Below are 27505 nucleotides of genomic sequence, written 5' to 3'. Positions count from 1 at the left end.
TTACACTCCAGCACACTATCATGACAACATTTCCCTGCAAGATATACCTCGTCTCTTGTAGTAAGTGCCATAGTCAATGCATTTACTCTCGATACTTTGTATAAAAAAAAATAAAAAAAACACGAACCCACAGGAAAACAGCTTGCTCCAAGTATATTCTGATGTTATTTATTTGGTCGGTCACCAATGGACACCAGTTGACACCAAAGAACAACTTTCTGGATTATTAGTAGCACTTGCATCATATATATATATATATATATATATATATATATATATATATATATATATATATATATAAAATGACTGATGGATGATAATAGTTAATGCAAATAACTACTTTCCTTTAGATAAGAAAGCCATCCAGTATCACACAGCAGGGTGTCCAAAGCCTCGTTAATTTGCAAGGTTTTCTCCATTTTGAAATGGATCTGTTCTGACAGCTTCAACAAAAAGGCTGAGAAAACTTCACTGTCAGAGCGAGGAGCAACTCTGACACGCCGTCTTGCTGGAAAAATGAGGGAGGGAAAAAGAGACAGAGCCTGCTCTCTGTCAGCTCTCCATGTGACCTTGTTCTTAGACCGCTTTTATTTATTTCTTAAAACACAAGTGAATTTAAATCCAGTAATGGTGCAAACTAACAGTTACAACTCCTAGATACACGCCAAAGGGAATGGTCCAACAAGCCAGATACAATAATGACCGGCTTGTAGATTCCATATTAAATCCTTTATTTAGAGCCAGCATATAAGAATTAGACTACCGGTTCTGCTCCATGATAAAATCCAAAACAGATCAGGAAAATGATATTGATGATCCTGTATCAATGGCATCTGTTAATGTAATTCAATTTAACTATATTTAAATAGCACCACATACAGTCATTTCTAGGTACTTTTAACAGAGAGAAACCCCACAAATCCTAAAGTGAAGTGGTGACCTGTGTTAGAAAGTAGACCGCCAGATTTTGTAGGACAACTAATTGTTAGAGTTCAACCGACTTAAACGCAAATTAAAATCCACTGGCTCCAACAGCTGTATCGGTGCATCTAAAAATGATGGCCAAGCATTGGGTTTTACCAGAATCTTAAAGCAGTTTCCAGTTGGTAACCTTGTGGTTTGTAATTAGGGGGTAGCTTTCAGAGTTGACAAGTTGATGCTATAATAAATGTGGAGATTTCAGCATGTTCAGGGAAAATAGTCAACCACTGCTTAGGGATGTAGTGAACCCTGGAGAAACTATAAACAAGTTAAGTTTGTCTGATGAGACAGAATTATATGTTTAGAGGAAGAAGAAAAGAGTGCAGACAATCTGTGGTGGAAATATTAAGCTGTGTGGATAAATCTGGATCTGGGAATCTTCTCAAGTTGAAAAAAAACATGACCAAAGAAATTAACGAGTTAAGATTTTGAAATTAAACTTCAATCAATCAGCAAAACTGAGTTTTATCAAGATGAAAATGACTCAAATCATATGTTGCTATTGGTGGACTGCCTCTGGAAGACCGGCGGGAGCAGCACCAAGTGAGCTGCATGCAGCACTGGCATAAACCCCAGTGAATGTTGGTGGGGTGAACTGAAAACCAAGGCTCATGCCAGAAGGCCATGAAACCTGAAGATTTCAGACAAAGAATGTGCTGGGATTACTCCGGAGAGGTGTGAAATACCATCCTAACTGCAGGCTGTTACCGGCTAATAGACACACAATTGATTATTGATGTCAGGAGGGATATTAATTCTGACCCTGATAGTTTGTTTTGTATTATATCTACAATATAATGAACGATACAAACATTATGAAGAGTTTGAAAATATCTATATATAATTTAATAGAAAGGTGGTAATAATTGAATCCCCATCTGAACTAACTGTTACACAAGTATTGAGCTCAGTTCTGTATTTTCATCTGCACCACTGCAGGGGAGCTGCCCTGACCGAATGTGGGAAATCGATCACGCTCAACTTTCGCTGAACTGTGGATTGAGGACTACCTTTAACCTGAGAAATCCTTCAGTAACGTAGTGGAGCATTTCTATACGTCTTCCATCAGCAGCCTTGTGCTTTAAACTGGATGACACCCAAAGCAGTGTCCAATAAACGACTTTAATAAACATTTTTAATTAACTGTGCAGAGCCGGCCGCCATCATTTATTTATCTTTAAGTACCGGCACTTTTTGGCACACTGCTGCTCGACACACCCTGAAGAGACAGAGACTTGTATTAAAGACTAAAGCATGAGTGTAGGGAATGATGAGGAGAGCTGGGTAAGGTGAATTATTTTCTACCTGAATAAAAGGAAAAAAGATTGAGGTTTCATTAAGCTCCCTGTATGTTGGAAAAACAAATAAAACTAAAAGATATTTAGAGCATCCGAGCAAGCACTTAACCTCGTGGTGCCAAACTTTTATCATTTACATATTTTAACCCCATTGTGCAGCTGCACTTCTGGGCACATTTCTGCCTGATTAGTGCTTTTATGCACAATAACCTCTCCTGAATATTGAATATCAAAACTGTAATTCCAGGCTGATACTGAAGAAAGCCCTTGCAAAATCCCATATTTCTTTTGAAGACCAGTTATTTCACCTTGTTCATCATCACCATATAGCCCATTGAATATACAGTTCAGTTGTAATATGTTTCGGTTTATGGAGGCAAAAACGTCCGATGATGTCGAGTCCTATTTGTACGTATCGAGCTATGAAATTCACATTTACCCAAATTGCAGACACCAGTGTTTACAAATCAGGGGGCACATTACAAAGAAGGTGACTATAACAGAGTGTGAGGATCTATAATGAAAAAGTTTCGTTGAAATTAGATTTAGATAAAGCTTGTTTGCATATTCAGGTCTGGGTGTGGTGACACTTTGCACTGCATCAATGTGATGGGAGTAGAAACACCGTTATCGAGTTAAACCATCATACTTGTAAACACCTTGGACCAGATCTTTAGGGCCAGGGACTGGGAATGAACAGCTTTGCTCGAGAAAAATAATGAAAAGTATTCATTCTGTTAGAAATGAAATAAAAAAATGACCATATCCCAAAAGAACTTCATAAAAGGATCGATTCAATGATTCCGTCTTGTACGTTTTTCAAGACCCAGTCAGATGAATGGAAAAGCCTAACTGACACGTATGGTACAACAGGGTGTTTATCATTGTGGCACCAGAAGAAAGGTGCTTTCGTCTCACAGATCTGTAATCTGGATCGTGTTTCAATGAAGACATTCAATGACGTCTCAGTTTTGATCTGCGGGAAAAACATCAAAGAGTGTGGTTGGAAAAATGAAATCGACATCACACATTTAATAACCGACAGGCTCCATACATCACATTCCACACATTGCCTTAGTGTAATATGGAAGGAAAATCAGAGGCACATCTCATCCTCGGGGGACAGAAAACATCAATGCAGTACATGATCAGACTGTCAGCCAAACAGCACTGATAAATCTAATCAGAAATATGACGGCACGTTTCGGAGTACAGTGTAGTCCCGAGAGCATGACTCATATACACTAAGGTGACCTGGTAGTTTGGTCGTTCTGTCGGGGGATTGGTTTTATTATTTTGGCAGGTATATTTTGGGTCTATTTAGAGCAAAGGATGACTGCTAATCAATATTAAGTTATTCTGAGTGATGTTTCTTCGAGGATAAAATCATTCTAATCAGATGGGAGCGGTCTCATCCAGAATAGAAATATGTTCATGCAGTGCTGCCGTTTTAAGAACTGGAGAGGTTTGCTGTTGGATGTAGGTCAGGACTCACTGCTTTTAACAATCCGTAACTGGGATTTGTTGTCCTGCTTAAAGAGCTTCACCTTCAAGCAAATTAACTTGCTTTTAGACTTTTCACTAAATGTTCAACGTATACTGAAATGGTTCATTTGTGGAGGTATATAAAACTTCACATTTCAATCTGGGTCGACTGCGAAAATAACAGTCGTAAAAGTGGTGGCGACACCGGAGATACAGTAGAACTGGGACCAATTAAAATAAATGACAAGAAAAAACTCAAAACTCAACAAAAAAACTTCCTTGAATAAATATTTACGCTATTAGTATACAAGAGTGTTCAGTTTAGCAGTGGTTTAGGTTGCTGCAGGTTATTCCTCTAATCTGTTGGAAACTTGAAGTTTAGCAAATTCCTTCAAGTCGTATGTGGAGAAAAGTCTTTTTTTCAGTAGTGGAATTAAATTAATATTACTAGATATCTAAATAATTACAAAACCTAATCATCATAATTTAAATAAGTATTATTCTTGTAGTGGATGAAAAGCAACTGTTTATAATGGCCTTGCAATGTTGGGGTGTTTTACCTTGTTAACATAAATTCATGTTGCTGCTTTGTGAAGTGTGGCTGCAGTTGGCAAAATAATCCATAAATAATCCTCATATTAGGAGTAAACATGTTTCTATTGTGAACTGTCCACAGCTAATGTGGTTACTAAATATATGAAGGTACGCAGAGCGACTGTTTTCCCTTTGTAAAGAAGAACCAGGTTCATTCGGATTATTCGGTTTTTGGGAAACTAAAGTTCAAAAACAAGAACAAAGTCCTTTCCACCTCTTGTCATCTTAACCATAAACAAGCAAATATCTTTTGAAAGTCTGCTATTTATTTCTCCAGTCGGCTTTACGAGAGCTGCAGAATGCAATGCGGAGGGCTGATTTGTCACCAGCCTGTGTATGTAACCTTGTGACTTTCATAAATGGATAATGTCAAAAATGTGCCTCTCGTATGAAAAACGGTGGCTGAGAATCATCTCCAGACCAACAATGGTGGATTCACAGCATCTGAGAAAATCAATGGATAAAGAACAGGCATAGAAATCAAACACATAACGTGGCCCGGCGTCCTCGCAGTCGCACTTTAAGCCAACAGCCTCGTGGCTGCGGTGACCTTTTAAGCCGTTTATGCCTGCGCATAGATATTGGCATTAACATCCTGCTGCCTAAATGAAAAGTGCTTGCTAAGCCAACAACTGTGCTCGGTGAACTGTGCACCTTAGAGGTGAATTATATCATGCTGGATTAGCCTTACCTTAATTTATCTGTGCCAGCTTTGTATCGGGAGACTCTGGCCATCAACAGGGGCAGGCAGACAGCATCCAGCCAGCGCTTCTCATACTTTGGTTCATTAGCGGAGGGCGAAGGGGGTGATGGAGCCTGCGTGGAATACATGAACAATGCAATGAGCTTCCCGTTCCTGGATGCAACACTTATACCATTAAAATGCTCAAAGAGTCTCTCGCTCTCCCCGACTGGTAGATTTTCTCAACTCCGTGGTGAGACCACAAAAACTCGTACCAACATGGAGGAGTCCGAACTTAGTAAAACTTTGTAAACTCTGAAAATATCCCTGTTGGCTCTGTGCAGACTCGAGCTTACAGACTCCAGCTGGTCTCAGAAGTCCTTTACAAACAGCAGCACCCATTTTCTTCTCGTGCAAAAAATCGTCTCATTGAAGAAATGCAGGAGCACAATCAGTTTTAACATCTTATGCTCAACAAAAACTATTTCACTCGCATAGACTCACTATTTTACAGTTTAGAGGACAGTTATTTAATTTCTATCCATAAGGGGGTATGACTTCTATAGCAAACACTAGACAATATTATCATATTATTGATATTTAGAGTTCTGAATTCAGAGAAATAACTATTATGGTCTTTAAGACTGTGATCAAGATATGAACGATTCAATGAAATGGTTGATCTGAGCTGGCATCCATATGTTCACCAATCAAGTCGTCACTGATGGCTTGTTGTTTTTAAAAATACCCCAGGTATGAAAGTCATTATTAGAAAAGCAATATTCTCTATACGCAGAGCAGAAATGTGATAGCTGGCCAGACAATAATCAAAATGTGTATGTGTGTCACACAGTCTTTGCTGGCTGATGTCTATAATGGAGTGAAACTCGATACAAACAGGTTCTCCTTCTCATCACTGCACATTTCATTCAGAGCTGAAAGCTCCTTCTGTGTTTGCTGCTTCCTGCAGGGGGATTATTCTTGTTACCAAACTTTGGATGGCTTTGAAGCAGCAGTAGATGTTTGAAATTAATCACTTTTTTGTTGGTTACTTTTACAATAGCCATGTGGTGGTGTTGTTGTTGCCTGGCTGAGCCTACCTTGAAAATAAATATCTGGCCTCAGGGTATCACACATCAATAAATAAAGCTCCAAAGTCCTGAACTGAGTAAATATCACATTATTATTACTCATCACGCTGTAACGATGATTGTTTGGGTCTTTTGTTATAGTGAAGCTGAGTGACTCATTCCACCCCAATAGCAGTATTAAACATCTTGATAATTAAGGTATTTAGTCGTTTTTAAGTTTTGAGATCACCTTCCATGACATTCCCAACTTTCAATTATTCTTTTGTAGAATACCTTCAAAGCAGGAACTACATAATCAACAACACATTACAGTAAGCCCATTACTTCCACTGGTAAACAGCTAAATGTGATGGGCACTGTGTGTAAGATGCTCCAACCCAGTCGTCAGCCATATTGGTTTGAAGCTGGTCAAAGTAGCTCTTTGAACGTGTAGTTATCAAACCCACAGACAATAATTGATTGCTCACTTATAGTATATAATATAGTACCTTGACACAAGCTATGAAGTCATGTGTTGGTAGCTTGGAAATGGAAAAAGACCTTTACATTTCTACAACGGCGTTGTAAGAATTGTAAATACAACAAACGCTCATGCCAAAAGTGATGAGCCATGTGTGGAAAGGTTGACCAAATAATTTACTGGTTAATGTCTTGCTCAGGGGCATTTTGACATATGGGCAGGGCAAGATGGGGGATCGAACCAAAAACTAGTGAAGAGGGAATGTTAGTAGTCAGACTGATGGGCTGCTAATGACATGACCCAACTAGGCTGGGAGTGGATAACTGCTTATATTCTATTTATTTTTACTTTTTTCCTTATTCAGCATATGTGTGCCAGTGTCTGTACACACATAATGTTGTGATCACTGAATTGAAAATCATCATCATGCTTTCCAGGCTAATGGGAATTTCAAACGTTTGGATTCTTCCTGCAAATGCAGATTTGTGTGAACCGTCTCGTGAAGTTGTTTTGGTGTACGACATAGTACAGCTGCAATTTCCTAACCTGCCCGAGAGCCAATAAGACTGAGGCTGTGCTTCTCCCACCACTGCACCTTGTGAAGGGAAACCAAATATTTTATTTATGGGATTTGCCTCATTTATGTGCAACCGTTTGGTGCGACAATCTGTCAATAATGGCTCCACTAGTTTCCTCCTGCTCCTCGGTTCCCTCCAAGTTTCACTTAACTGCACTCAAAGTGTAATAAGAGCCACCACAAGTAATCTGTAATTGGACAGACGATAACCCGGACCAAAATATCTGCTCAATTTTAGCATAGCAAAGAAATCTGTCAGCAGTGGCAGAGGGAGAAAAAAAAAAAGACACTACTACTTTTGAAGAACCAAGCATTTGACATACAATAGCCATCTTGCACAGACAATGTGGTTTACATGTCTGCTGGCAAAACATTGAAACCAAGCGTTACTCTTACTGCTGTGTGAGCACTTTGCAGATAGTCATCTCTATCGGTGTGCGACTTTGTGCTTCAATGTGACCGATAATGTGAAGTGCATTGAGACGGCCGTGTTACATTATATAAGCAGAGCGCCGTCACATACGTACACAATTTCAACAAACCCTCCAGATGCTCTTGGTATCAAAGTCGGAGAAGCAGCAAAAACCACCTGATTCGAACCGGTTTCGAAAGCATCTGAGAAGCGTTTGAACATCTAATGACGCCCCCTGTGAGCCTCGCGCTCCGCTTCAAAAAGTGCTCTTCTCAAGGTCCTACAGCACAATGTGTTGACAAAAGCTTCGAGAGAGCCACATTGAAATGCAAATCATGCCCAGCTTAATAAAGAACAGATGCATTACACATTATCTAACCGGTTACAAGCTTAAGGATGATCACAAGTGAAGCCGAGTGAACATCAAACGGAGAATCACTTCCGCAGCTGCAGATTATCCATCAGCACAAAATCCCCCCCCCCCTCCCAAAAAAAACTCCCTCGAATAATCTGATGGAAACTTCTTTGTCATTATGCGCGGAGTTGGAGAAAATGCGTCTCCACGACACGAGAACCAAGTCACCTGCCTTCCCGGGAGTTCCACACGCTGGATAGCCGCTGGCTGGATGGTGGTCTGGGACGAGCAGCGGAGGAAAACTGCCAACCTTGGCAAAATGAGTCGCGAGTCATCGCTATGCTACGATGTCAGCATGCAGGCCCCTGAAAGCAATTACTCTATTTCTAAAGAAATTACTTTCTTTCGCTCCAATTATGTCAGCCTGGAACAAAATTATTTGACTTAACACTCAAGTGGAGTGCTGCACAGAGTAGGTGAGGTGGCAGGAAACGGGAAACTATCGAGCTGTCAGAGTGGATTACACTGACAAAGCACCTGCTTCCACTGTGGAGCCGAGGAAACAGGAACTGAAGCCACCGCGCCGTTCCCGACACAAGTCGGGCCCTCCTTCACGGATCCCGATGTTTCGGGAGATGACATGAACTGGGAGTAATTGTTTGAAATGCAGCCGAAGACAAAAGCTTCAAAGTTCAGTCAATTCGAATTCCCTGCACGAGAGGATGTTTCTAAATTGCGTGAGTGCTCAGGCAGTCCTCAGGCGCAGCTTCGCTCTCAGCTAAACTCTAATGTCGCTGTGCAAAACGCTGCACACTGGATTATGGATTCCAATGCAGGGCACAAATCAGCAAACTTATTACAGAACCTCCTGAGGCAGACATGGAGGTCTGTGTTCGTGAAGATTTCACTGCGATCAATCAAAATGTTTCGCAAAAGTTAAAGACCTAAAGTTATAACTGTCCATTTCACGGTGGTGCTAGAGTATGGATCAAGTCAATTAGCTGGGTATATGGGGGTGGGTGGCGAGATAAGTAGTAATTTCGATTGCCTGGCCTAATTCAATGCAATTTTTTCCTCCGTGAGCCATTGTGTTTGAAGCTAAATGTGTGCTAATCTATCACACAGTCACATCACAGGCTCTGGGTTCTTCTTCACACAACCCAAACACTAGTGTCGTAGGTAAAAGTGTGATTCTAAATTTCTCATAGATTGTGTGTGTGTGTGTGTGTGTGTGTGTGTGTGTGTGTGTGTGTGTGTGTGTGTGTGTGTGTGTGTGTGTGTGTGTGTGTGTGTGTGTGTGTGTGTGTGTGTGTGTGTGTGTGTGTGTGTGTGTGTGTGTGTGTGTGTGTGTGTGTGTGTGTCTGTCTGAGATGGGCAGCCTGTTCGACACAGCAATGGAACAGAAGCTCTTGCACAAAAAGCATTTATTGACCAGTTGATGCAGAAAAGAGATTTTGAATTGTTTCTATTATCTTTATTACCACTGCATGTTTTGACAAATAGGAAGTTACTGCGACATTGTTCAGACGTCTACAGTAAATAACTTGCAAAAACATTCCTGTGCCATTGAAGTGTTATGGTGAAAACCAAAGGCGTATTTATGTTTGGGTAAAATTGTGTGGTAATTTACGCCCGAATTCTCAAGCTGGCGCTCGATATCTTTAGTCGGGAGATCACAGCTACTTTAAAAATTGAGAAAGGCAATCAAATCCATGCATATGTCATCCATAATATTTTCACCAAAAAACAAAAATTTCAAATACTGCATTGATAATAAGCAAAAACAAACGTGTGCTAGAAATTACTTTTAACCTTTTGCAGTTTAACTCAATGCGTCGTTGAATGAAAAGGAGTAGGGAGCTATATTGGAAAAGATTGTCTCAAGGCAGTCCAGAGATATTACTCCGACGGGAAAAGGAATGAACAGACAAGCCAAAAGCAGCAACAACAGCTGGTAAGGAAATCAAATCACCTTTCTGAGAGCACTAGATGGTATGCCAAAGGATCTTGAAGATTAGTGACATTTATCCTCTGGATAAAGTAAATAACTGAACAAAAACCCAACCTGAGCATGTATAAGCTATTTCAGCTGAGCAAAGATGGTTCACTGACCAACTGACCAACTAAAGCAATCACAAAAATTTTTGTAACTGGACGCAACCTCTCCACCCATCTCGATACTGCGACAAACCGAGCTCATCATACTGGACACTTGACCAAAACTCAGACCGAGACAATCCCTCACACCCTCAAACACGAGCTTTTCATGCTTGTGGGAAGAAACAGGAGCACGATGAGGAAACTCAAGGCACGCACAGCAAGAACATGAAAACCCCACAGAAACACCTGATCACGCAGCCGTCGGGTGAACGTCAAGCGGTCAAAAGGTTGGATGGAATTCCACCAAGTTGTTTCAGATGTGTCGCATCAACAAGGAATTCTTAGGTCACTGCATTGCAATTCCCTCTAACCACTTCACTGAAATGATACACTCATTTACCGTTTCAATAGCAGTAACCATCCTCTGAATTTGTCTAATTCTGCTTCGTCTCCGGAGTGAGTTCGGACATCCCCCAGGAAGCCGAGCAGTTTAATGTACAAGTATCAGGCAATATCAACTTCAAAAGAAGGCAATGTATTTTCTGTCAAGCGGGGGCCTGACACGCCGCACCCCTCTGTGCCCCTGGTGGCTGCGCTGCATTCAGGTTTATTGGGTCTGCTGTCAGTGGAGAAATTGCACTCTGTTATTCTCCCCACCATCTCTCCCTGAGCGTTGATGAAAACAGCCAGTGTGGAGACGAGTCTTCCCTCATGTCTGAAGAACTTGCATCAAAAACATTTCTCCCGCTGATGCTTTGGAATGTGCCTGGGCTAAAATATTACACTTTATGGCGACATTTGGCCTTCTGAGAGAGCAATTGAGACCCGAGAATGCAGGTGACATCGCTCATTAAATGCTACCAGAACGCCTCAGCGAGCTTTGCTCTTTGGTGGCGGTCATCAGGCTCGGCACTGGCTCTTGGCCTGGCTCGGGAAGGTGGATTGAAAAGAGCTGGCACACCGGAGGTCTGGCAATTCAGCTCAAGCACAATATCTTCCAAACACATTTCAGTCTCTAAATGCCTCCAAGTCTCCTTGTTAGCCAGAAAGTGAACACTTGAACTACGGGAGGATTGTTTTAAATCACAGAGTCGTCATCCCAAGCCACTGTGTACGCAACATCATTCTGCTTCGCAAACGCAGATAGAAATTCTCCCAATGGCGATACTTTAACAAAACTCCTCATAAATAATACATTGAGGTGTTAGAAAAGCACAGAAGCATAAAGACAAAGTACGAGCCAGGGAGTATAAAGTAAGGATTAATAAACAAAACTGGCATTAATGTGGTCCACTCAATAATTGAGTCCTCTAGTGACTTTCCTTTTGCCTCCATTTCTTGTTTTATACTTTTAAATGGTTTATCATGCTGTACTGCTAACTAGACCAGAATAACTAAAGAAAAGAGAAGTGAGGAGATGTGAACGGCCACACTGGGGTATCTCCGATGCGGTTGTAGGGGTGGCATGCCGTCTGAGCTGGTACCTTTCCACCTGTGACTGAGTGTGATTACTCTGGTTTGCTCCAGCAGCTCAAGGACATGCTCGGTAATTGGTTATATGATGATTTTTTTTTTTTTTCTTAAAGGAAGCATATTGATTTTTGTCATTCTGTAGCCTTCCTTAACAGTCGTCCCATCAGTCTTAATCCTAGCCACATGAAGGGCACACAACTCCAACTTTAATATTTGAATCAATGAAGAGACTCCTGAATTTAATTGTGTTTTATTGTATTCCTTGCCTCCTCTGAGGAGCTGCTCCAAAGAAAAACAGCTTTAGCTTGAGAACATTAACATGGACTCGACTCAACTTTTTCTTTATTGCATGAAAGATGCAGAAGCCGTGGAGGTCAGCAGAAGTCAAAAATCAGCATACTTCAGATTTAATCCATCTATCCGATGCAGGCATATGACGTTAAGCCACTGAATAACATGCAACATCCACTTTCGCTTTCTTTTTGAGAAAGAAAAATAAACTTACGAGTTGCCCTACTTTCCATTGAATCTCTATCTTGAGGCGTCCTGTTATTACATTCGGAACATCGGGGTGAAATGATGCCTTTACTACACTGAAAAATAACTCAGAACAACAAGCAATTACTCCAAGAAGGAAAACGACCACTCACATAATAGTCCTTATTTGTGAGGCGAGAAGAATCTCCCTTGACATGACCGGAAAGCCTCCAGAGAACAGAATTGTCGAGCTTGTGCCATTTCATCCTTTAAATCTTATTTGTGGGGTAAAAGGAACTGGCTGGCTAATTGTGTATGTCAGCCACTAAGTTTTCAAGCAGGGAATTAAAATATAAAGATCCCTGGCAGAATCGTCCAAGCTATGTTGCATGAAAATAGGATTTTTTTATATATCTTTTTTTACACAGGAAGGCGTACGTCAGTATCGCTGGTTTACCTCAGATGAACTCTGCACATGGTGGGAAGTGAAAGAAGTGCAACCCGTGCAAAGAGCCTGTGAGCCGGTGTTTTCTCTCCAGAGCCCGCTAAGAACTTCAATGGAAAGACTTGAAATGTGGATTATGTGTGAAAGGTTAAAGTGGCCACCTGCTGTCTGTCATGCTTTCTCTGAATAATTCATGTGAAATGTCGAAACGGCACACAGCAGTTTCAAAGAAGGCGGTCATCATTGTAGATCATAGTATAAAAATGTCATCAAAACAGTGAAATATTAGCTTTGCAAAGAAAGAAAAAAAAAAAAAAAAACCAAGGGTGGAAACATATTTCTACAATTACAATGTTTTTAAAATGAGAGCATCATCGGTGCAACCACTGCGACACACCGTTTCCTCAATAAGAAGAGCAGCACAGCGCCATATGTTTGTGCAAGCTCGAGTCATTGATAAGAATGATGAAGCGACTGTATCACACGAGCTCTGGTGCGACTGAAATATCCTTCTGTGAAATCAGCTGCTTCTACAGCGAAACTACTCCCACCTCTCATCCCAGCAGTACACTCTGTAATCACGGGCATCGTCACTACAAGATCAGGCCCGCTCAAGCATCCAATAACAGCTTTCAGGATGTCATCGACCTAAATGAATGATTCTGACCACGTGTGCTTCCTTTTTGACCCTCTCCACCCTTTACAACCTCAGCCATCAATTGAGCTTTTACACAGATCAACCAGGCGGTTATGTCAGGGAACCTACAATGCCGCTGCTGCGGAGAACAAGTGTGCCAGGAACCGTCACTTTTCATTTTGGTACAAAAAAATATTTAAAATTCATTTGGGATTGAGAGCAAAACCTGAGCTGGGAAGGAAGCGTTGGCATTTATACACTCCACTGCCTGTGCTGTTATATTAGAGGGATTTATTACGTTGGTGCATTGCTGTGCCTCCATGCGTGTCTAACAAGCACGGAGAACGTGTGTCGTATACCTGCTTACAAAGGAAGCTGTGTACCGTCTGTGCCGTTAGATGTACCCTCGAAAAGACAAGAGTCCGCAACATGTAAATAAAAGCAGTTGTTAGCATTACGTTCGCTTAAATTAGAAGATTTCCTTTACGATCACTAAAACGGAACTAGTTACTTGAAGTGCTTTATATTTGTTTGTTTAGTTTGGAACGTTACTTGACACTCATTTAGGGCTTCAGTTAGTTTGAGGAAGATGCTCTATTATCTGGAGGTTAGCATATTTGTTTTAAAAGAATCCTTTTATGAATGAATAAGTACGGGAGGAGGCAAAACAGCTTATGTGAACTCCCAACACGCAGACCGGTCTTATGAAGGTCTTTTTAGGTTACTTAGCAAGACGTCTTTCATGTTGTTGAGATTATTGGGGCGCTTTACCTCCAGTTACAAGTTTAGTAAAACGGCAACGCCAAGACAACTTTTGCAAAAGCTCCATGAGCAGAATAAGGAAAGACGGCGGCACTCCAACACTGATGTACGACAAACGGCACGACTAATAACACACTGACAAACCATTTTAATGCATCACTGAAATCAAATGTGTGATGTTATTACGGTAATGTTTTCCTTCATGACACATTACTGCGCATAAGTCTTGTGTAAACAGGGCCTTACTTTCTAGTACCATGTAAACAGTGCCACTGAGATTAACAGACTTTTTCCTCAGCAAAGCCGACTGACCTGAAATTAACCTTGGACTAGAAAACTTACAGCTGACCCTACATCTCAGTGGGTAAAAATTTCGAAATGTACATGAAACTATCATTGAACACAGGTCAGCTGAGGTTAGCCACAAGATTCTCTCAAGTGCGCGACAGTTGTGCCATTCCACCAAACTGAAATAGTTAACAGGTGGATAACAAGAAAGGGTTTTTCTCCTCCTGCAGTGTATATAGTTCTGGTTAACCGTAACAACTCTGACATGAGAAATGGAAATGTTTTAAAACTGATAATATGGGATAAGACAGATTGAAAACATTTTTACTGGACTACTTTCAAATTGGCAATTCATTTTGGTATTCTTGCCATTTCCTGAACGTATTAGTTTTCACCCATATGGGGATCTGGTTCGGGTCGATTTTGACCCGACTTGACATCAGTGAAGAGTTGACAAACGGGGAGAATTATGCTGACGCAAGCTCAATTTTGCTCCAATTACCAGGAGGCCAACAGCGGCGGAGCCCAGCGAGCGGGGTCAGGACCCACAGCTCGGACAGTTAAACACCAGCTGAGGACACATTCCATAGAGGACATTGTGGATTACCTCACATTTAATAGCATGTCAAAGTCATAGTGGATTTGTATGAGCCGCCCTCCACAAAGAGAGGCAGAACTAAGCTACGGCTGACAGCGACGCTGCTGCTGTGCAGCTGACGGTCAACCCCGCTGAGTTGGCGAGAAGACCCACATTGCATGAGGATGAACAAATTCTGGGTTTTCTGATCATTCCTGGCCCTGATGGTTTCGTAAACACTTGGTTCATCGGAAACATATGGCATTACTACTTAGCTAAAAGCAAAGCCAGTTAAATCTCTTTCACCAAATCAGGTGTTTTGACCACTAACATTCTAATCGGCGTCTTTTCTTTAAGAACATTGTCAGGAAGAGTTGATCAATTTCCTCTCATGTGGACATCCATCAATACGTGGAATGATTTCGCTGATCTACAATCAGGGTTTGCTTGGTTTGAAGACTGACGTTGACAAGTAGACTGAGTCTGAGTTTGGCCGAACACAACGGGATTGAAAACGTGATTAACAGAGCAGTGAAACCACATGTTGCTTCCCTTGGATCAATATGAATATAGTCGTCATAATGGATTCCCACTGAAGTGAATGTACAACCAGTATCGACTGAGCACGTTGAAGTACAATTGAACTAAGGTATGTTTAATTGAACCAGTCGATTTGAATGTTGTCAGCCCAACTGAGTGACCACTGTTGAGTTTTAATCAGCGCTGCCTACTGGAGCCTGGAGGAAATACTTGTGGCGGTCTTTACTGGCTGAAACAATTGTGACAAAACGTATGGAGGCAATACACAGAATACGAAAGCGAGAGAGAGAGAGAGAGAGTGAAAGAGAGACAGAGAGAGAGAGAGAGAGAGAGAGACCGCCCATGTGAATGTGCAGGCTGCGACCAAAGCAGAGGCTTTCACCCAGAATTCAGGTTCAAGTCATGTGATTTCTGCTATTGTTTTGGATATAGTTTCAATGTTTTTTGTGTACAGAGCTCTTCATCTGCAATAAATGAGTGAAAGGTTTTCCATTTCTATAGAAAATGGCTTCATTTTTCTCTTCCTGTAAAACGGTATGAAATGTCTTCGAACTCCTCCTGCACTCACTGACACTTTCTATTCGATGTGCTCACTTTGCATTCAATAAAAATATACAAGGAGCTTTGCACATAGATGCATTAATTTTATATATTTGTGAACACACACCGTTATGAGGCGTTTCGACCACTGCTGAGTCAACATATCATGCCTGATCAGCACTCGATGTATAATATAACACAAAGTATAATAACTCAGTATGTTTTCAAAGTAACTAACTGTCATGCAAGTGCCAATGAATCAAGTAAAACTATTCAATAATGTGGCGGTTACCAACAGGGCAATTTCAAGATACAGCTACAATTAGAAGTCTACAATAGTCAGCTTTTTGATAACAGGCTATTGGGCCCATCATGAAGCTGCTACTCCCACCCCGCTTCAATGGGGCTGATAAAACAGACGTGTCCAATTATGAGCTGCCCTATCTGTATTTCTATTCACATAAAGTCACTCATTATGCTGATGAAAAGCAGGACTGACACAAAGCAAAAGGGCTGCCAGTATCATTTACCTTTCCCTTAAAAAAAACAAAAAAAAAACATGTGGAAAATTATGGTTTCAGGTAATGAGCCCCTGAGATAAAGATGCCGACACATCCTCAGCTTGTGTTGCGTTTGAAACATTTCACTTAATTGGGATTGAATGTAAAAAGGGATGAGACCAAATAAACCAGCTTAAAAAGAAGCATGAAATGTATCAAAGGACTCAATTGTGATTTGATCAATATATAATGCAAAAATCAAAAACTCTTTCTTACTGCGTTGTTTCCGTTTCCATTCCCATTTAAATGTAAGCCACTGTCGAAGAGAGGAGATGATACTCGGCTGTGATCTGGCCCTGGAGAACCTAAGAGAGGGGGGATATAAAGGAGAATGATTCATGTTCTTTATAAAAGAGCTTGTGAAGCATCGCTGTTAAACATTTAGTCCAACTCAAGTCATGTCTATAACTATTTTATTCTTTCAGAAAAGAAGCCGGGAGTTGCACACAAAAAAATTTAATAAATAAATAAACTCAAACAGCAAGACCTGCTTCATTGTTAAATGTATTGTTGTTAAATTTGAGCGCTCATTACCGACTTTACCTTGTTGCCCTGCCTTTGAGCCGTACGGCCTGGATCACTGGCAGAATCCGAGGGGAACGGATGCCGTTTATTTCACGTCATATTAGCTTGACGATGAAGAAACTGCTTTCTGATTCGGTCAAAATCAGCTCACATGTGACAGACAGCTCTTGGCCTCTCGCGGCATTTGTGCCAAGGTTCAACAAAAGCAGGCTTAGACTGGGTGCATCTCGAACATTTTCGCTCTCAGGCACCGCAACCACGGCACGGCAAGCCAAACAGCCCACAGCAAATCCTTAGCATCTCCGCACTGATGCCTTCCTGTGAATGCCAAGTTGCACACAGGATGTAAGCCCTGGTTTTTGAACGGCACTTGTTTTTAATGCGGTTGTTTAATGACTAAACAAAAATGATTAATACAGGTGTAATCTTATCCATTTCTTTTTTTTGTTTTCAGCTCCGTTTTTTTTCTTTTCATAATTGAGTAAACTGTACAAAACGATAATTATATTGGCTGGTGAAGACAAATAATTTGCAATACATGAGGTTAATTACTTTTTTCTTTCCAGCTTTATTCACAAAACAATCACTGGTGGCTGTGCTGCATGGCTGTTTGTTTCAACTGAACACCGTCAGGATGTGTGAGCTCTGTTAACTATGAGATGCAATCAAGAAGTTAAAGGACTCAGGGCAGGCAGCCAACGGTGAGAGACAGTATGCAGGCGTACAGTCAACATCCATAAAGGTATGACATGCTTTTAGGAAACCACTAATGTCCAGTCCAGCCTTTCTTGATATACTTAACTGGGGAAGAAATTAGTCCAGTTGTCTTTGGAGTGGAAAAGCCTCACAGATGCAGTTGACAAACAATAAGTGATTTTGTCCCCAAATCGGCTCTACTTGCTTAAAAATTTAAATAATTTCCCCGTGATCCAAAAGGACTCGTTAGTTCTAACGGACTCATCTGGAAATTTAAGTTTCAGAACAAAATAATGAAGCTCTATAGACCTGTGGCTGTCCCTGTTGTATATGTATTCAAATCAATGAAAGATGCCCAGCAGATAAACAGGAACACAGGAACCTACTGAACAACACTATCCACTAGACTGCAGGCATGTCAGGAGAAGAAACATCCCATTCCTGCAGACTTGCATGTGCAGAGTAGTTGGTGCAATACAGCAAGGACGAGATAGCCCTGTATATAACGGCTTCACAAGCTTATAGCAACCTCAGCATCAACTGTGCACACATATCTTAAAGAAAGCAGACATTTATTTTAGCCCATCTTGGTCAGCGAGCACCTGTGTGTTTGAAAGAGATGTGAATAAAAGCCATCCACGATAAATGGTAATTCAATTTCACTTATATTGCACTTTTTTCACTCCTTTGTTCGTCACATCACACACCCACATTAACCACTGCTGACGGTTCCCATGCAAGGTGAAATTTGGAGGCAGTTTCTTGCTCAAGGGCACTTTGACATATGGACAGGGGGGGATGGGGAATCGAACCTACATTTACAAATGAACAAACCAAAGGGAGAGGCCTGGGGGGGGGGGGGGGTAGTGTCCCTCCAAAGACGACTCAATTTCATCTGAATGAGGTGTGAAAAACAGACATAGGTAATTAAAAAAAAGACCCAGTTTCAAACACGACCTTCAATAACCCAGACTAGTGAGAACCGATGAAGCCTTCTGGATGAGATTGAATTTATTGATTACATCTATTCATCAAAATACAAGACACTAGCTGCTACACTATTACAAGCCTCCCAATACTGCACAACTTGCTAAGATGGCTTGAACTTCCTCTCTGGCAGGAGTGAACCTAAGTGGTAATTGATTAATCACAGTGGAAGACATGAAGTGCATGCCATAAGTGATGAGACAAGTATGAAGAAAAGGAATTCTTGTGAGTGTCCCTTGATGAGTATGACCCTTGCGAGCGGCTCACCACTATGCAAGGTGACGACTTAAGAAAAGTGTGCAATGCGTGTAATGTGCGGAAGGTTCAAACCACACCTTATATTATTTGCTTAAACAGCATTTAGTTGTTGAGAGTTGGAGGAGATGATCAATAAAGCCTCATCTGTCAGCAAAATATGCTGATGAGTTGGAGACTTATATAGTATATGAGGAACAAACATCCTGCCAAAGTCGGAAGGCCATCATCAATCACTGGGGGTGGCACTATGTACTTAATACAGAAAATCATTCAGCGACACTGGAACCATCACATTATTGTTTTTGTTTTTTTATCCTCACAAAAATCCCTAACAACTGGCTGCTACAGCTGGGAGATTCATGTAGACTTAACTCAACTGACTGCAAAAGATTTGTCCAAATCTACACTGTCATGCAACAAATAATGTACCTTTATTCACTCTAAACATAGCAACAACATGCATAATAGAAGCAAGAAATGAAGAAAAATCACATTTGAATAAGGGTATTAAAATTAAAGTGTAGAATGAAACAAAATCTGCTCTTATTGTGGTAGTCACCTGGAATATACACTCCAAAATATACCATCAGCTATAACATGACTGCCCATTTAATATTGTGTAGATTGTACTTTTCCTGCCTAAACGACTCTGACTCATGGAAACATGAATGTTGTATCTGTCCTGGGGTTTTGATGTTTGATGCACCGAGGCGGGAAGTGGCGATCAAACAAGTCTGCCAAACCCTGCCTCCGATGCTCGATGGGATTAGGAGCTGATTATTTTGGAAGCCCTAATCTGTTTTGTTTTTTTTCCTTTTTCTCATATCGCTCCTAAACACTTTTTTTGTTTTGTGGCAAGGCTTCATTATCAATCAGAGTTTCCAATAAATGTTGTATACGGTATGCAATGATGCGTTAGGTGCATGCGAAAGTAATAGCCACACAAAACACACCAAAGTAGAACATTGCCCAAAGCGGCACACTGCTTTCACCGGACTGCCTGAACAATACCAAAAGCACTTAACTATTCATGTGTTGCAAAAGAAAACCCAATTCGGACTAGGACACATTCTTCCATTGCTAAAAAAGAATCTAGTGCTAATGGTCACATGCTTCTTGTATAAGTGCTTTAGCAGTGGACACAGGCCAGCATGGCCACACTGACTGGCATGCAGACTGATAAAATCTCAGAGGCTCTATGTATTCTGACACCTTTCTTTAAAAACTGACCATTTGTGCCACGGTACTTCACTTGGATGGTTCTACATGGACCAGCGTGGCTCCACATTTGCATAAATGAGCCTTGACAACCTATTACCCTGTTTTTTGAGGCCCATTCTTGATGGAACTGGAGACAAAAAGCAATAAAAGGGCTGCAGTTTTGGAGATACTCCGACCATGGAACCATCACAATCTGGCCCTTGTCAAACTCGCTCAAATCCTCTTTTCCTCAGCTTCTGACACATCAACTTGCTTAAAATATCAGTCATTTGCATTCCAATTAAAATCTAACCATTTAACTACAGGCGGCTCAATGTTTCAAACAAAACACAACAGAAATCTGATGTGAATAATACCAAACACGATCCTAATGGCCAAAGAAAACCAACTCCAGAGGCTTGTTAGGAAACTGAGAGCATGAGGCAGATCTGAACTAAACTGAACTAAACCCATTGCATGAATTGTCTTGCTGGTACTATACAGTATATATATATATATAAGGCAGTAAAGAATTAGGATTCCATGGTAGGTTGGAACACTTAAGGTACCACAAATTCCCCACAAGATGACAACATGAAGATATTCCAGTTACAGTGTCTTGTTTAATTATACTTTACGAGTCATGTGGTTTCAGGAGCCAACGTCGGCAATCACCTTCTGCGCTTTACCACTCCTCCACTTGACACAGAAAAGACAAAGTCGCCCCACTTAGTATAAAATACTGCAGACAAAAATTCTTTTAGCATTTAAAAACTGATTTGTGTTTTAATTCAGCCGCTTGCAATCATTTCCCCACCCCATTCCTCACCTTTCACCGGCTCCACAAGGCTGGTTTTAGTGTCTTCGTTTTCATCTCGCCAAGTTACTGAAGGTAAGTGCAGCTCGGGGCGTTTTCTGACATTACTGTTCGCCTCGGGCCACTGAGCGTGACAATTTATTACTCTGAAATAAGCACTCATCTATTGAGCTGCTTTAAAGTGTTTAGTTGAGAAATAAAGAAAAGGAAAAAAAAAAAAGAGAAAGACATTCTTCTGTAAATGTAGTTCAGAATGAGTGCTCAGTGAAATTAGGTTTTGTTGTGGACACTCACCTAGAGGCAGTTTGAGAAATGATGGGACTTCGCGCAGATAGCGGACGGTGATGGTGACCTCATCTCCAGCAGTACGGAGCAGGTGAACCTGGCAGAGGAAGGAGAGAGAGAGAGAGAGAGAGAGAGAGCGAGCGAGATGAGGGCGAGAGACAGCGAGGAAGGGATTATGAGTGATGCAGCAAAATGGAATATAATCTTGCATGAACGGAACAAGATGCATTCGTGTGAAGCTGTACACAGCCGGAGCACAACTAAATGTAACACGAGATGAACGCAGAATGTTTAATCACGACTTATATCCTGACTGACTGAAGAGGTTTCGCTTCAGTCGTCAAAAGGCACAAGTTGAAGCCCGGTGCTTCTCTGCCTGACGGGCAAAGTGACAGCTGACGCCACCAGGTAATTAGGTGCTGAATGCCTGATTCGCTGATGTGTGAGTGATATTAAAAAAAAAAAACTGTCCTGAAAGATGCCGGGATAAAGGCGTTTGTGTCGGTTTGGAAGCGAGACATTTTGCACATGTTTTCGAAGTGGGACGCTGACGAGCACGCGAGTCCAAGGTCATTCCCGAATCCGCTTATTCCTTGATGCACATTTTGCACACCAGATATGTGTCGGACCGCTCCAGCTTGGATGCTCTGGATGTAAAACTGCAGAGCAGCTGTGAACGCACAAGGAGAAGTGTGTGCCAGAATGTGGGAGATGTGGGGAAAATAAAAGGGAAACACTAAATTGGGAAAGATCGAAGCAAAATCGAGCAAATAAAATAACACAAAGACAACTAAATCTTAGCACAGTCCTTTTCAGAGAAGCTTTTCGATACTCATCTACTCGCCGTCAGTGTTTTTAACTTCCAGCAATATCAAGCGAAAAAAGTCAAGCAGCCTTCTGTCGAGCTGACAGCGGGGATTGTTGAGACGCGTCTCTGTTTTGATCTTAAACCTTGTAGAAGGATGGAGGAGTAATAGGCGGGTGGATGCAGTGGGGGTATTAAGCCTTCTATAAAAGTTAATTACAAATATACTCACAACTTCTTCATGAGTACACCGTTCTACATTTATGCCATTAACCTAAAGAAACCAACAGAGAGAGTGAAACAGCATGAATATACAGTCAAGACAGTGCAATCGTTCAGCTTACTTGGCGGAGTTCACATTGTGAAGACACAAGGACACACGACAATGAAAGATATTTTTAAAAAAAACATTTAAAGAGAGACAAAACACAAGAAATTAAAATCCCATTTAGACAATTGCTACAAAGAGACCAAAAAAAGAGAACATAAATGTACAGAACCAGGAGACAATTGACTACAATAAGACAACGTGATCAAAATAAACTTGGTTAAGAAATTCCAAAAAAGAAAAGGTTATTAAATATCAACAGCAAAACTAGATAGACAAACAAGTCAAGCAAGACAAACCCACACAGAAAAAAACAAAACATAAAAACTCATAAAGACATATTTTACAAATGATACAAAACAACAGAGCGGTGCTAAATTATCTGCGCTGAAACGCAGCTGCATCATTGTGAGTCTCTCAGATTAGGTGGGTGGGAGCAGAATCATCTCCGCAGTCCATCTGGATTTTTAAATGGCAGACATGCGTTGCTAGAATTTCATATATGGGAAGTCAAAGGTTATTTAGCATTCAGACAATAATGGATTTAAAATGCACTTCCATAAGAAAAATAAATGAATAAATAAAGTATATTCCTTTTGCAAATATGCCCCTGCCCCTTTTTCCCCCCTCTTCTCAAATCTTTCCCCCGACCAGCTTCTAATTTTCTGCCTTTCCTGCCGGGGCTTCAAATATGTAAATAGAGGCAATATTCTGCAGTGTGACAGTTCAAATAAGTCATCGCAAATAAATATGAAACAGAGGTGATCCAAAGGTGGGAGCAGGAGCAATTCTATTCATATTCCAATTCATAATGACTTTCAATATGAATGGTAATATGGCTCCACTGTCTGCTGGATCTTTCTGAGATTCCTGATAAACTGCAAATCCAATAAACCTGCCAGACACACTCAAATTAGCTTTTTCAAAGATTAAATGAATGTAATTACAGAAGGCCAGACATTTTTGACAACTGTTCTTAGTAACATTGTTCTTTGATAACCTTTTTAATGAGGCACCATAGATGCTGTGATCAGGATGTGTTTGTTTAGTTCAATTACGGATGTTTAGTCGTAACACATCTGACCACAGTGGCGTCTCGTCAAAAAAAAAAAAAAAAAACACACAATGAAATTAAATGGCTTATGAGATGAAAAGCTCACGAGGAACTAAATATTCTGTTCCCATTTCCTCAAATTAATTACACTGTCAAAATAAAAGATGGGTGAAATTGAGATGCAACAAATCGCCACTCTCAGCTGCGACCCGAACCAAGCTCCAATCAAACAAAAAAAAAAAGAAAAGAAAAAGAAAAGCTGCTGCACCGACCTGCAACACGGCGTCTCCGACGAACAGCTTCCTCGTCTGATCGGCTGCAGGCGTCCATTGTCAAATGTCAGAGGTTAATGAAAACATTACTAAATAATTGCTCATTTCATACATGGTAATGTGCTGGAAACAGCAATCAGTGTCTCTGTCTGACTAATCTTGGGCTACATCCTCCAGCTCGGAGGGAAGAACACAAGAAAGCATGAAATCTGAAGCTAATCAGGATAGAAACTCATTCGCTGAGGGAAACAATGGACGGCCTGTTGTGGAAGGACTTGCAGGAAGAGCCACTTCGTGTCCTCGGGGGGGAAAATGACACCGTGATTCTTAAAAACTAAGAGAGGGTCGGGGGCCAAAAAGGCAAATGACGGGCATGTGATTCACTTCTGTGACGCTCCGATAGAATCAAAGCAAGATACTAGGAGGTCATCAGCGCTCATAATTTAACCCAGTGAACACGATCAAAGTCTTTTCTCTTCCGTCTAACCAACAGCTTGATCACATTACTCTTCCCATTTGGCGACTGTTTATTTCTTCGCAGCATTTCATGCTCACTGATCAGGATTAAGGACCCAATTGGAAGCCCAATTAACTATTAATGTTGTGTAAGATTACAAACTCTTACCTCTCACTTTGTGTCAAGCAGGAGGTACAAATAACAAGCCAGGCGGTAAAGTTTGAAAGTTTCAAATAATATAACAGTTAGTGGCACAAAGGTTATACTCTACACTAACCCAAAAATAATTTGATAAATGGTGCAGTAATTCAAAGTGGGGATTATATTAACATTGTTAAATAATAAAAAAAAATAAAAATGCACTACAAACAAAATAATATTTGATGGAATAAAGCTGCCAGGTTGTTTTCCAGACAAAAGGTCGTCAGTTATTCTGGAGATAGAAACAGACGGTAATATCTGTCATCCAGACACTAAAGGTGCAATAAATGATGTCATACCAGTGACACACAGGCTAAATCTAGGAGGTTAGTGAAATCTGTAAACAAGGTCACGGCGATCTCCCGCCATCAAAATCTGAAGTCTTCATGGATATTTTGGACTTAATATGATAACGTCCCTAGATGAGTTATATTCATTAACATGAGCCACACAAGAGGTTGGTTTGACTTTCGGCACCCAAAAGTCAAACAGAAAGTAGGTTAAAGAGGATTTGTGAGATCGGAGTAACTTTAACTATTGATCTTTGAGAAAACTAAACCTTTTAACATCCTTCGTGAAAGTATTCATACATGTGCAAGCTAATAAATAGTCATAAGAATAAGAATAAGAATTATAATAATAATGCCCAAGTTGTGGTCAATGCTGTGAGGACTTTGCAAGTAGAGACAGCTGAAGTGGTAAAATGTGCTACATAAGGTAAGGACATTTAATTTTGGTAGAAAACGGGCACCGCATACGAGCACCGGAACATCACACCTCCATCAAACTACCATGGACTTGAACTGCTTGTTCTCATGGTGGAAAATTTTTTTTTTCTAAGTTCATCAGTGTATCACAATAGATAATGTCAGGGTGGGGGTCTACCAGCTACAACCTCAGTAGTTGCAGAATAATGAGCCAAAAAATAAATAAAATAAATGGAAGTAAATCAACTACAGAAAACTCAACTTTTGGAAGGACCCAGTCAGAGCTCAGACTTAAAATTCTCCACAGATACAGGAGACATCCTCGCAGTGTGGCTGAGCTTAAGCGGTTCTGAAGGGAAGAAAGGTCCAGAATTCCCCTAAACAAACCTGATCAGGAGCTGCTGGAGAGGCTTGTTGAATTTACTGCTGCATAAGGAAGTTCAAACCATTATTAAATCCTGGGTTCACTCCCGTTTCCTGCAGCGCTGTGAAAGTCTAGATGCTGTGTTCAACAGTGACATGAAATATTAGAATGGTTGGTTTGGTGTAAGCTTGAACACACTGTGTTCTTTCTTCCATCTGAGAAGCAGATAACACTTTTTATGACCAATTCATCCAAAATAGACAGACTTTCTTTGCCACTGTGTAAATTTAAGTATTCAATTTAACCCAAGGCTGCTTCCCATTAAATAAAAAAAATAAAAAAAGTGTAGTGTCAAATGAAACAGGCCTTCAAGTTTCAGCGTTACAGATGCAATGTGTCAACTGGCACCAAAGCCAAGTTGTATTAATGTAAATTTAACAAAAACAAAACAAGAAAATCTATTATAACACATTCATGCGGAGAAACAAAACATTCTTACCTACTTGATCCTTAAAAATCTTGGAAATAACCACTGGGACGTTGTGCTCTGCCCCTCCCTGCACGAGACGGGAGAGAAAGACGAGAATTGACGTTTCCGAGTTATAGTGGGGAAACTTGCTACAAAACTGTGTTCTCAGACTAAGAGTCATCTCCGCCACCCAAAAGCCTTTTTCCACACTCATTGTAGTCTGCCCAATCAAAGGGGATCTGCTTACTTTGATGCTTAAGCCCAGGCTGCCGGCCGCTTGTCTTCGCAGTACAACAGTTCTGTGCTTTAGAAAGTGGGAGTTTCTTATTGGCAAAAGGATAACTTGAACATTCTTACAGTATTTCGGAGTCATGCTGCATGAGTGACAATGCAAGTCTGGAGCCCTCGCACTTACATTTGCTTGGGTGTCGGTCCCACTCGTGCAAACCACATCCGGCTTCTGTATGGTTAATGCCTCTTTGGTCAGTTTCAGGCAGACATCATAGGTATTGTTGCTCTCCTCATTGTACAGCAAAGCAATTCCAGATTTCGTCTGTTGAAATTGAGAAGAGCATTGACATTTTGCCAAAGCAGGGCAATCATGCACACAATGGACATTTTAATCTTCTTTTCTCAGTGTGTCATTTGTGTACCCCGTTCTATTGGTCTACTTGTGGGTTAATTGGTTTTCCTTGACACTGTGAAACCTTTGTGTTGAGGATTTCACGCGTCCAATTCCATATCTTTACCTCACGAAACAAGGGACGCGCAAAGGTCTGGGCTACCGTGGAAGACAATTCCGAGACCGGGGACAGAAATGACTGCCGATAGAAGGAAACGGCACAGACGTCCCAGTTCCTACTGACTGTTTCCTGATGGAAGAATAACCGCAACCGCTTGAAATCTCAGCACGGTGTCGCTCGATCAAACCATCAGATTTCACTGTGCAGTTATCGGTGAGTGCCAGGTGGAATGAAAGAAGTCAGACAGATTAAATGACTGATTAAAGTCTAACTACATAGCTGAATTTTTTTTAAAGAGCAAGAGCAAGTCAAGTGACAGAGTTGTTAAGTATGCTATTTAACACCATTAGTTATGAGAGGAGTAAGAACACCACTAAGGTCCGGCAGCCTTGACGGGCCGCACTGAGATATTTCTTCAAATAAATGCTTTTTACAAAACTACACAAGAAAGTATTGGCACGCAGATACCGAGCGAGGTTTTACCTCTTGCAGGTATGATGCTTCGTTATTTTATATACACTGTCCCAAAAGGCTTATAATGGTTGGCATTCTCTGTTCAAATGTTCCCCACACAATTCCACGCTTAGGACCTTTTACTGTGAGGAGTTTGTTTGTTTTCCATTTTTTTTGGAAAGGTACTTTGGATAACTTGAAAATCACTGAAAAGAACACACGTTTTTGTAAAATTTGATTAAAAAAAAGAAACTTTCATGCAACTTATATTTTTACAAACAAAGTACTAAAGCAGGTCCATTTACCAAAAATTTCAGATATGAAAAACACATTTTCCTGAATTAACTACACTGGTGAAACGCTGCGTTCGCGACTCGTCAAAGCAAAGTCTATAACATCAGAAATCCCCTCTGCTAACCTGTTCTTCAATTATACTGGTCATTGTCAATCCTATATTGATGGTGTGAGTTGCATCATTTCCTCAAGCTTCACCGGACTCCAGCTCCGAGGGTCACCGAGCTTGATGGGTGGGCTGATATTTGAATGAATG

At 40.9% G+C, this 27505-nt stretch overlaps 1 protein-coding gene across 2 annotated transcripts in view; it reads right to left on the bottom strand.

Moving 5' to 3' along the window:
- sntg2 (syntrophin, gamma 2) overlaps positions 1-27505 on the bottom strand; it is a gene marked incomplete at its 5' end in the record, with an annotated part of 94001 nt that overhangs the window by 41574 nt on the left and 24922 nt on the right. The window contains 8 exons of one of the 2 annotated variants that reach the window (XM_080480851.1): positions 5050-5174; positions 16551-16639; positions 21112-21199; positions 22140-22181; positions 23562-23605; positions 25790-25847; positions 26007-26058; positions 26175-26312. In XM_080480851.1, coding sequence (XP_080336977.1) covers positions 5050-5174; positions 16551-16639; positions 21112-21199; positions 22140-22181; positions 23562-23605; positions 25790-25847; positions 26007-26058; positions 26175-26212 — 536 coding nt within the window. Of the gene's footprint in view, positions 1-5049; positions 5175-16550; positions 16640-21111; positions 21200-22139; positions 22182-23561; positions 23606-25789; positions 25848-26006; positions 26064-26174; positions 26313-27505 lie in introns of both variants that reach the window. The other variant, XM_080480852.1, reaches the window with a different exon arrangement.

The sequence above is a fragment of the Lipophrys pholis genome (assembly GCF_963383615.2).
Source record: "Lipophrys pholis genome assembly, chromosome: 14".
Classification (NCBI taxonomy): Eukaryota; Metazoa; Chordata; class Actinopteri; order Blenniiformes; family Blenniidae; genus Lipophrys; species Lipophrys pholis.
This window is presented reverse-complemented; position numbering and strand designations above follow the sequence as displayed.